General features: G+C 34.4%; 4 protein-coding genes across 4 annotated transcripts in view; 2 read left to right on the top strand and 2 right to left on the bottom strand.

The window, feature by feature from the left end:
* LOC106099734 overlaps positions 1–1601 on the bottom strand; it is a 4174-nt gene extending 2573 nt beyond the window's left edge. Inside the window, exons 1-2 of the mRNA XM_013278373.1 lie at positions 1353–1601; positions 6–1001 (exon numbers count right to left, since the gene is read on the bottom strand). Coding sequence (XP_013133827.1) covers positions 6–1001 — 996 coding nt within the window. The 5' untranslated portion in view covers positions 1353–1601. The remainder of the gene's footprint in view (positions 1–5; positions 1002–1352) is intronic.
* A 653-nt stretch (positions 1602–2254) lies between these two features.
* On the top strand, positions 2255–3867 carry LOC106100240 (zinc finger protein 813-like). The gene is made up of 2 exons (XM_013279039.1): positions 2255–2551; positions 2633–3867. The coding sequence occupies exons 1-2, from the start codon at positions 2363–2365 to the stop codon at positions 3845–3847; spliced, it is 1404 nt and encodes a 467-aa protein (XP_013134493.1). The 5' UTR covers positions 2255–2362; the 3' UTR covers positions 3848–3867.
* Positions 3868–4437: 570 nt separating this feature from the next.
* LOC106099916 (myoneurin-like) lies at positions 4438–6563 on the bottom strand. Its single transcript, XM_013278610.1, has 2 exons — positions 6107–6563; positions 4438–6028 (listed from the first exon to the last, which is right to left on the bottom strand). Exons 1-2 carry the CDS (start codon positions 6296–6298, stop codon positions 4823–4825), a joined length of 1398 nt encoding a protein of 465 aa, XP_013134064.1. The 5' UTR covers positions 6299–6563; the 3' UTR covers positions 4438–4822.
* Positions 6564–7870: 1307 nt separating this feature from the next.
* Positions 7871–11059, top strand: part of LOC106100000 (rho guanine nucleotide exchange factor 12-like) — a 21349-nt gene continuing 18160 nt past the window's right edge. The window contains exon 1 of the mRNA XM_013278716.1: positions 7871–8132. The gene's annotated coding sequence lies outside the window, so the exon portion shown is untranslated. The remainder of the gene's footprint in view (positions 8133–11059) is intronic.

The following is an 11059-nucleotide window of genomic DNA, read 5'->3' as shown; positions in this document are numbered from 1 at the left end:
TTCGCTACTTTATCACCTACATCTTTATCCACGAAAACTTTCTTTTTGACGGCCGCTCTCTCATCGACTTTCAATCTTTTTATGAACGGTTCCACAAATTTATAAGAGAAGATGTGTCCGAGGTACTCCGCGCGCGCTAACCTAAACACTATATCTTTGTTTTCATCCGCGTTCAGATGTTTGGCCATCATGCTCCTGTCGAGCAGCCAGACCGCGTACAGCTCCGGCTTGCCCAGGACTCTCTGCTTGTGTCGCTTCATGATGCATTCAGTGATAGAGGACGACAGCGAGCCTAATCTCTCGTAATAGTAATGATTTTCCAAAATTTCGAAATAAGAATCAGGTTCTGAGTGCAAAAGGCATTTGGTACATTCAAAATACTCCTTCTCGTTTTGTAAAAAGGCTGCATACGCTTTTTCGTTCTTGCTGACATTCTCATAGTATAATTTAATTGCTCGAGGACAATATTCACAAATAACCTTGAGCTGTTTCGGTGTGATGCGGTCCATGATGTTGAGGAGTTCGTCTTCGATGAAGTTCGGTGTGCAGTGCTTGAGAAACTTGAACTTGGTGTCGTAGCGGTTGCTGTAGTGCTGATAGAACTGGCGACATCTCTGCGCGTCTCTCAGGTGAACGTACAGCCATTGCTTCATCTTGTTGACGGCAGGCATCGTCATGTGAGGGTACACCTCGCCTTCTAAATGCTCAGGATTTATCACATCTTGATATTGGGATTCCAGGAGCCAAGTACAACACTTTAGTGCTCTACTTACAAACAGCATGTCTTCATGTTGAAGAATTTTTAAAATGAAATCTACATTACGTTGCTTGGCCGCGAGCTCGATTTTAAAGAGTGTGTCAAGGCGTGAGATGTCGGGCAAGTCGAGGACTGTCGCTAGAGACGTGCTCTGCTGGTGAGCGGCGTGGACCAGAGAGTTGAAATGACGATGCCTTTCGCCAAGATTGTTTCCCTGTAGAATTATTGGTAGCGCTGAAGACATCTGAAATGCAAAATTTGTGTTTGTTTAAAGTTTGTACACAAAAGAAAACATTCTTTAAGAAATACAAATAGAAAGGTTGTAGTACAGGTGAGCTTAACTCTATCAGAGTTATCTTACAGCTAAATATCTAATTATACTTTACTGCGTTATTGAGTGAAAAAAAAAACTATTTGGAATGGAAAAATTATTATTCAAAGGTGCGTTCGTTGGAAAAGGTGTTTACGGTGTGTAATTAAACATTCGTATCGAGTGGCTCTCTGCACACTAGTATCCCCGTAACAATATCTTCTGACTGCATAAATGCTCGCCATATAACGTGCTACGTTACATGTAACATCGGCCAATACGAACCTTTAGGTTGAGTAGAAAAACAATGCTACAGTCCGATTGTAAACTTCGTCAGTTTGTAACATTCACGCTTCTTTCCTCAATCAGTTTCTTATTAGACACTGATTACCAACATTTTACTATTACATAGACGTTTTTAAATTGCACCCGGTGCTGGCGGCTTTATAAATTTAGAATCGCAAAAAATCTGCTTTTATTTTTAGATAATGATTGCATCTGATGTTACTTTTTTGTTATTAAAGCACATTCAAAGTTCTGAATTAAACTTTTCTAAATGTATTTTTTTGAGGAAAACATTCAGAAAAATATGTAATCCCTCTCCTCATGCTTATTTTTTTTTTTATAGAACTTCGAATATAATGCCTTCTTTATGACTAGTATTTGCGACTATTTTTAAAAATCCTGACAATAAATGATATCAAATTAACTAAATATAGAGGTGCTTACTTTGTTTTGCTTACGACGACCAACACATACACTATTAAAACCCAAAACACCAAAAAAATAGACTAAATCGAACTATGTGATTGGACTCAATTAATGTTATGATTCACTTGCCCACAGATAAGTTCATCTGCAGTGTAAAATAACATTTTTAAAGATACCACCTAAGTATAATTAAATTTAAATTAGCTTATTTGGAGTTTTTTTGAAACAAGAGAGATAATAAAAAAAAAGTAGTGATCAATTTCCATTGGTACCAGTTCCTTCTTTTACAGAAAGTAGCTTTTGAGTTATGGGGATTATTAATTTCAGTTAAAAAATAATTATTTAGGCTAGAACCCGTGTTGTTAAACAGCAGGGTTTAATTGTTAACGCGGGATTAACTTTAATTCTCAAACCACTTGAAAGAAGGGAAAGTGAAAAGGTAAACTGTTCTGGCTGTCATCTGTCACTTACCACTGTCGTCCTGTTATCGTTTGTCATAATCATAACAAAACAAACATTATTTTACATTGATCACAACAAAAACAATAAACCTATAATAAGGTATAGTTTTTAATAATTATTAAATGATGCATTCCTACGACCGTATCGCAATGTCTATATTGAGATTTGTGAGTGGCGATAGCGAACATATTTGTAGGTTATGTTTTGCGACAACAGAAAAGGATGAAGTTTCCGTAGAAGATTGTGTAAGAGTTCGGAAATCTTATTACGATGAGACACTTACTTATGTTACAATGTTCCGTGATCTTGGTGTGAGTATATTTACTTTGAATAGATATAAAAAGAATCAAGTTTTAAGTAAATTTAATATTAAAAAATCTGTTGCATTACAGGTGTCAACAGATCCGCTATTGCCACAAGTTTTATGCAAGTCTTGTGCTACAAACACCATAAATTGTTATTTGTTCCAAAAACTTGTCGTGTTTTCAAACGATAGTTGGCATGAAGTATTGGATCAATTAAATAACAGTCTCACATGTTCAGATGTAATTGGAAATAATGCTCAAAGTATCTATCTTATGATAAACAAAAGTGATAACTTAATATTAACCAGTAGAAAGAGGTTTGCATCAAAAAGCAAAAAGATGGTATTGCTTAAAATAAAGGAAATAATGAAAAGTAGGCAAAAGTATGAAAAGGTAAAAGATTCTGCCATAGATTCCATATGCGAGGAGTGTGGCGAGAGGTTCAGCTCCAGTTTGCTCCTCATCAGACACATGAAGCTCCACACTAAATATAAATACCCATGTAATAAATGTCCAAAGGTATTTTCAACACAGATTCAATTGGAGGAGCATGCTGAAAGGATTCATTATCCAAAAAAGATACAATGTACGAAATGCACGAAACTCTTCAGTACAGAGAGAATGCTGAAAGTACATGACAGTGCATATCACATCCCAGCCATTTGTAAACAATGCTATATTCAATATCCATCAAAGAAAGCTTTAAGAGCTCATATGGACAAGCACAAACTGAACAGATGTTTGCGCTGCAATAAACACTTTCTTAACAAACACACCTACAAATTCCACCTCAATATATGTGGCAATGGCAAAGAAAAACTGCCAAGTTTCTTTTGTGATATTTGCAATAAAGGTTATGTAAGAAAGAATGGTTTGCGGACCCATTTAAAAACTGATCATGGTTTCGGCAAAGTCCTCACATGTAATTGGTGCAATAAAAAATTTGATGCTGTAAGCAGACTGAAGAATCATATAGTCAAGCATACAAGAGAAAGAAATTTCAGTTGTGAGCAATGTGGTGGAAAATTTGTTACTCATGCTGCCTTAATCTACCACATAAGGCTACACACAGGTGAGCGGCCATTCCCATGTGACATCTGTGATGAAAGCTTCCTATCCGCATCAAGAAGGATGGAGCACAAGAGGCGGAAGCATATTGGACCAACAGAGGAGTGCCCCGTCTGTCATGTTAAGTTTATCACAGGGCATCAACTACGCAAGCATGTGCAAAGGCATTCCAATCCACACAGTAAATTATATGTTGCTGATGTTGGGCAACAGTATTCAATACCTGCAAATTAATAGTAAAAAAGTGCAAATCATACTTGTTTTATTTAGTGCTAAGTTGAATTCAATTAAAATGATAATTCACACATTTCAGCTTTATATGACTAACCAGACTTATAAACATAGTTTAACGAATGAGGGAATTTAAAAAAAAAAACGGAAAAGACATGTAAATAAAACTTATTTCAATTGAATTATACTACAGATATGCTGAAATGTTTTTATATATTTTATTAGTATAGGGAATGAACATTATTTAATAAAATATACTATAAAAGATATAAGACATTTATTTCTTACATGTAATTTTCAAAATAAACCTATCATAATTTTGCATAAACAATTCTGTACAGATTTCATTACATTTGGGTCTCACAATGTGCTGTGGTTGCATTTCGAAAGTTTGAAACAATCAAGGAATCCACACATATAGGATAGCTAAGTATAACTGCATGGTTACACTTGAAATTATCACAATATTTTACAAAGGTAATTAGTGTTCTTTTTTTTTTTTCAAACAATCTGAACTAATATAAACTATATATTTAAAAAAAGAAAGATTTGTATTTTTGTATGTATTGAAATAACTCTAAATTTGCTATATTTATATATTCAACAGGCTATAAGGCACATTTTTATTTCATGCATTATATCTTTCTATTTTAAAAGCAGCCTCAATACTTAACAATAGTAAATACTTCTATTAATGAATGACAACAATAATAAAAAAAAACACTTAAAACAGAATATACTGCTGGAAACTGCAAAAATAGGGAATTTTATGACATGAAACCACAGGTAAGGAGATATCATTCTAATGTATCTCAAATTACTAAACTAAATTACACCATCTTCTAAGCCTACTAGACACCATCAACTTGAACTGTACAGTTTGACTGTTAAGTTAAAACTCAAGGTGTGTAGCAAGCTTTAAGTTGAACTGCATACTAACAAATTGTTCAAATTACACATTGTGGAGCCAAACATTTATCATTTCCTTGAATTAATTTTAAAAGTTCTCATGTTCAGTTCCCCGGGCATGTCCGGAGGAATCGTATTCCTACCGTAATAAAGTTTGCTACTTGGGTCATGATGCCTGCTTATATGCTGCTTCAAGAAATGCGGTGTGACAAACTTTCTCGGACAAATATCACACATTAAAGTAGGGCCTATATGCTTGAACTTTATATGTTCAGCTCTAGCGGAGGCATTGACAAATCTTTCATTGCAAATCTTACAACTGTAAGGTTTCTCTCCGGTGTGTCTCCTTGTATGATAGAGTAATGCTTCCTTGGAGACAAATCTGCCTCCACATAAATCACATATAAAGTTCTTTTCACCTGTATGTTTAACCATGTGAATTTTTAAATAACTAGGAGCTGTAAACTGTTTGCCACATTCATTGCAAATATGAGGCTTGGCATTGCCATGCACAAATCTATTGTGTACTCGTAAACCTCCGGGAGTGCCGTACGCTTTGGCACACTTCTCACATGTGTAGTCCTTTCTATTATTTCTTGTCGGGTGCGGGTCAATAAGACCTTTGATACATAGTTTGACATGTTTTGTGTAAAAATCTCTAGTTGTATACTTTTTATTACATTTGGGACATGAAAATTTTTGGCTATGTTTTTGTTCATGTATATTTAATTTATCTGTACCATGGCAAATCTTGCCACAATCCTGGCATATCACAATGCCGTGAATTTTCTCATGATGTTCACTATATTCTCTCTTGGATGACAACCATTGGGAACAGTCAGGACATTGGTATCTGTGCACTGTACTCTCATGTAGTATGAGCTCGGAGTCACTTAGGAAAGTATTGTAACATTTGTCACATGTGAAAATATCATGTACAGCTAAATTATGAGCTTTTAATTCTGAGCTATTACTAAAAGTTTCAATACAATTGTCACAATGAAAATATTGATTTTCATTACACTTTTTCTTCTTCCGCTTTTCTTCTTTTTTCATCCAAAGTAATTGTGAATTGTTTTCTTCAACAACTATGAACAAATCTTGATTTTCTTTATCTGAATCTATTTCCATATTTAATGCATTGGAGAGATTGCTGAATACGTTGTTGATAAAATTAGTAGACTTTTCATATAGTTCCATCAATCTTGCAGTTTCAAGAACTTTGTCGACGCACGACGTACACAACGCATCGATACCTGGGACTTCGTCGCAAGCCTAAAATAACAACAATTTGATTGTTAAATAGATAAAGTTTGACTTAAAATTAAATACATTTTGATGAGCAGAACTTACATTTTGACCGAGTAATTTCATAAGAACTTCACTAAGTGGCTGAAATATATTTTTTTCAGTATCCAATGAAACTTTGTCGGTGAATCGTACGTAGTGGTCTTGAAGAAGGCAAAGACATAACCTGCAATGACTGAAACGATTCTTTGCTACGACATTACACACAAGAGTATTTAAACAAATTTCATCAATCATTTTAGGAAGTTTGGCGTTTATGAAAACTTATTAAAATAAAACTCAAAATAACCGCGGGTTTTGGCACCTTTTCGTTCAAGAATTCTATGCAATGTTTGCAAGACAGAACAAAATGGCGTATTGTAAAACTTGATTCACTAAAAAATAAATGTATTTTAAATATTAAGAAATCAAAAAATTAAATGCGCCTAGTTTCAGCTCATTGCATTTCTTTTCGATATATACTTTTCAACTCATATCCACTTTTTAAACGTTGAAAATTAAGCTTAACGTCAACGTAAAAATGAAATGAAATGCATAGACAATTACTGCCTTGCTCAAAAAATATTTGTCTCGAATATAAATTAATAAAGTACTTTAAGTAACAGAAAAATATTAATTACCTTGAAATATAACTTATACTTCTATGATATTCGTGTAGTTTTATGTTTAAAAAAAGAAGTTGCTCAAATTGCACATAGCAATACAAGTTTTGAGAACTGTCATTCCCTAGAACATAATGCCAGGTGCACATTCAGCCACCATAGTCAGTCAATCCAGGAACACGGATTAGACTGTTTAGGCGTTGTACATCCATATTTTGACAATCCAAAAACCTTAGAGTGGTTAATGCTACACTGACAATGAATTATATATAGCGTTTACTTTATTTTTAATTTTGTTACTTTGAGCATCTTCCTTATCCTATCTTACTCCCGTAGTGTCAGCGCACCGGGTTTTCGTCCTCCAATTCACTCTATCGTCTCAGTCATCACTCCCCTCTTGGTCATGTGACCTTTCGCGCAATCCATCCATCTCTTCTAGATCTACCTGTACCCGTGTACTCCCCCCTCAATTTTCACTTTATAGATAAACATGAAAAGATGGTTTTAAAAAGGCTTTATTTTCATTCAATTTTATTTTTAACTTTGAAGCATTTCAAATTTGAGGTTTTTCCCATTTTTGTTAATTGCATTAACGTGCAAGAGAGCCCTCTTTAATATCTTCGCACGAATGGGCCAGCTCGGCCGGTGCAATACCACGACCACATAGAAGACAGGCGTGAAGTGAGAGCAATTCCGCGTTTCGTCTGATGAGTGTGGTGCCGTAGTTCTAATTTTAGTCCCTTTCCACTCTTTTCTTAAGAGAAATAGATATGAAGGAAAAGTGGATTTGACGGTGGAGAAGACGCATAGGAAGGAGAAATATCCACTTCATGTGCGTCTCCTCCTCCTAGCCTTTTATAACCAAACCAAATAAAATACCAACCAAAATACTCATCAAGATGAATCAAACGAGTCTAAACTCGATTGGAGTTCAGTAGAAGCATCATCACTGGTTTGGACGCAGGACGGACCGTTCACATTACGTCAGTTGCGACGGAATTTGCTGGACTGACCTTAAAAGTACAGCTTTCCGCCAGTTATCTGCCATCTACACTCACAGGTGCCAATTAGCGTTCTCACTGCTGAGTGCCGTTCGAGGGCCAGTCCAGTCAATTGAAGTTACGCTTTTGTCACTGATCGACTGTATTGGTTGAATGTGCACCGGGCATTATCCATCTCTTTTTCTCTTACTGTCACTCAACAAAGAGCAAAATGGCCGATACTCGTTGGACAGCGACAGACGTCCCGTGAAATATGCGTAATGTTGAGCGGTCATCGTTGTAAATAAACATTAAAGTGGCAGTGTCGTAATCATAGCTGTGATCAGTGGCAGTGCATGGTGTCTTCACACAAGTGTCATTTCCATGATAAAACTAATACAGTGAAAAGTTGTGTTGGTGTTTTGTGCATTGTTTTTAAGAAAAACTTCGCCCTGACTTCAGTTTTGGATTTATGTTTACTTGAACTCGGTAAGTGTAGTGATAAACAATTATTCTCTACGTTTATACATGGTATTAACAAGTTTTGAATAGTTTAACACTTGTAAATACTTTTGATTTGGCAAAGTTTTGACAGTTATAATTCGTCGCGACAGTTTAAGGTGTTTTTACGGTCGAGCGCGAACAAGTCGGTTTCTATGGTATGTGGAGTTGTGTCACTCCCAATCCACGTTGGGAAAGTGTGCCGCGCAATGTTTTGGTGGCATATTGCGAAATAATTATTTATCAGACTGTCCGTCTGTGAGTCCGCTTAGCTTAATTAAGCTTTGACCCTTTTAGAAGTTGAGTTGTCGCGTAGGCCGAGCCCCGAGTCCGATACTGACATCATTAGTGCGTTTAGATTTGATTAAAAATTATCATACTTATATGTAATGTTTTCCAAATGAATTAACACAGTTAATTATTTTATAACTAAAGGAAAGGAATTAGGTTAGCACTGCTTAGGGCAGAGTTTTATAGACAAAGGTCAATTGCATAAAAGTTTATTTACCAGTTTGAAATTTATTGTGCTATATACAAACATAACATATACACCTCATTTATACATAGCTTAGGTATACAACATGGATGATGCATTGCTATTACTCACTTAAAATATTTGTTTAAGTTATTTAAATCATAGTCAGATTCTAGTTACAAACTTAGCCAATTAAAATATCGTAAAATATTTTAAACCCATTAAAAGTAATGTTGGTAAGAAAACTTTATTTATCCATTAAAAATTCTTACACAACTTTACATAAATAGCACTTAATGTGTAGGAAAAATTCCATACATATATGAAATAATTGTGAATTGTTCAAGTTGACAATAAGCAAATTTTGGAATGTTATCTCATTAAATCAAATTATTTTATACCAGTGTCATTGAGTTGGTAAACAGTATTCTAATTTTACTATATCCATGTGTTGACACTATGCCAAATTGTTCCCTATTCCAAAATGAGAGAAAGCATAAGGAGGAGGGAATGTAAGGGAAGGACAATATCCTCTTTTCATGTATTCACTCCTTAGAGATAAGGTAAGCAATGGTTCTGACAATGATTCTCATGACATAAATAAATATCAACAAGGGATATTTACATTTTTGTGTCTTTATAAGTATGTTAATTCCATTATAACTACCGGAAGCCTTAACCAAGGAATTAATTTAGAAAAATACAAATTTTTGTTTATTTTATTCTTGTTTTTAATTAACTAATGTCTTATTGTTTAATGGCAAAGTTATGAAATTATGTTCAAGTTAATCAAATATAAATGTAACTTGCTAATTCATTAATTTGCAAAGTTGCCATTTACTTTAAAACTCCTATAAATTATGTTTGTATTACTAATTGAGTTTTAATTCATTATTTTTTATCTATTAAATTCCTTATAAATGTAATATCAAGTCAATATTATTTTCTCAATTAATTATGTCTCATTTCTTGCCTTGGAATTTTCTATTTTGTGAAACAATACCATCTATGCTATGTATGAAAAAATGTAATGATACTAAGAATTAGTATTATATCATTGAAATTTTAAATTCAAATGAATGCAAGGTTGTTTGCATGTATTTTATTTACATTATTGTCACCTGACATTGGAGATCCTTGAGTGGACAATTCAATACCTTTCCTCTAAGATCATAAAATGATGGCAGAAATACATGCAATTTTAATATCTGTGAGAATTTTCTGCATGAAGGTAAGCAATTTTTTTAAAAATCATATGTCTAATGGTCTGTTAATACAGGAAGGAATATAATTTATCTCTGCTGATATTATTAAGAGGAAATATTTGTATTTTTTTTTATGGATGTATTGAAATAACTCAAAAACAACTGAACTGATGTCAGAATGTCTTGAACCATTAAAAAGCTATGTTATCACTGAGTAACATAGGCTATAATAAAATTAAGCTTTGTATTGAGACCTTTTTTACGATTGCTCATTACAAATGTAGACCACAAATTATTTTAAAATATTGTGTCCAAACCATTTGTTTATAAAAATATTACGATGTAAGGAAGTGAAACTGCATTGTAGCCAATTATATGTAACCATGTTGAGGCAAGTTGTAACTTATTGACACAACTTCACGCTATTATGTATCTTATTGTCATTGTGTTGTAGATGAGTGTTGCTTGTGTGTTTGTTTGCATGATGAGATGTTTGATGAGTAGGTTGAGTAATTATTACGTAAGCAAGTCACGAATGGCGATATAATTTGTGTTTTTATGTGCATTTGAGCAGGTGTATGAATTGCCAGTGATAGTTGTGGCTTGTCTTGAATACTAATTGCGTTAGACTAGAGGAAAATAGATTTATGAAGTGTTTTTTGTAAAACCTAATTTCGCCTGTCTTTGACTGTATAAAAGGTGCCTTGTGTTGGCTAGCTGGAGAAACTACGGGGTTTCCGTGAGCGATGCCCTTCACGGCCCTTACACACGGGCGGTTTGCGCGCGCTCCTGTGTGTGTGCGGACGATATATGGCCCCCTGCGGCCACAGACGATTCGAACTTGACCACTTTCTTTTTATATTAATATTCTACACTTGTAAGAAATGTAGGTAGATTAGTAATAGAGTACTTATTTAGTTTAGTCAGTTTTCATTTCGTCTTACTTTGTTGTGAATGACCCTATGTACTAAATACTTTGTTACCAAACTAATTAAAACACGCGATTATTTGCCTTACTTACTATTAATATTTTTGCGAAATGTTACAAAATTGGCAGAAATTATTTTTTCTTGCTTTTGGTACTCAAAATCCCCTATTTTAACCTTTCATTTACTGTTATGATGCAATAGCCCCGTGTACATACTATTCAGACCCGTATGTGTGTCAAAGTGTGTCAAGTCCACATTTATTTGTTGCGGGTCGTTCATCATCAGGTCATTGCTTGCGTGGTGGGG

The sequence above is a fragment of the Papilio polytes genome, unplaced genomic scaffold (assembly GCF_000836215.1).
Source record: "Papilio polytes unplaced genomic scaffold, Ppol_1.0 DF824325.1, whole genome shotgun sequence".
Classification (NCBI taxonomy): Eukaryota; Metazoa; Arthropoda; class Insecta; order Lepidoptera; family Papilionidae; genus Papilio; species Papilio polytes.
Note: the sequence above shows the minus strand (reverse complement) of the source record. Positions and strands in the feature narration are given on the sequence as shown.

Bases quoted from the DNA above. Each gene is read 5' to 3' on its own strand.
- LOC106100240 (XM_013279039.1), top strand. From the start codon at position 2,363: ATGATGCATTCCTACGACCGTATCGCAATGTCTATATTGAGATTTGTG. The intron at 2,552-2,632 runs GTGAGTATATTT...GTTGCATTACAG, and splicing joins CAATGTTCCGTGATCTTGGT to GTGTCAACAGATCCGCTATT.
- LOC106099916 (XM_013278610.1), bottom strand. From the start codon at position 6,298: ATGATTGATGAAATTTGTTTAAATACTCTTGTGTGTAATGTCGTAGCA. The intron at 6,029-6,106 runs GTAAGTTCTGCT...TTGTTATTTTAG, and splicing joins TGAAATTACTCGGTCAAAAT to GCTTGCGACGAAGTCCCAGG.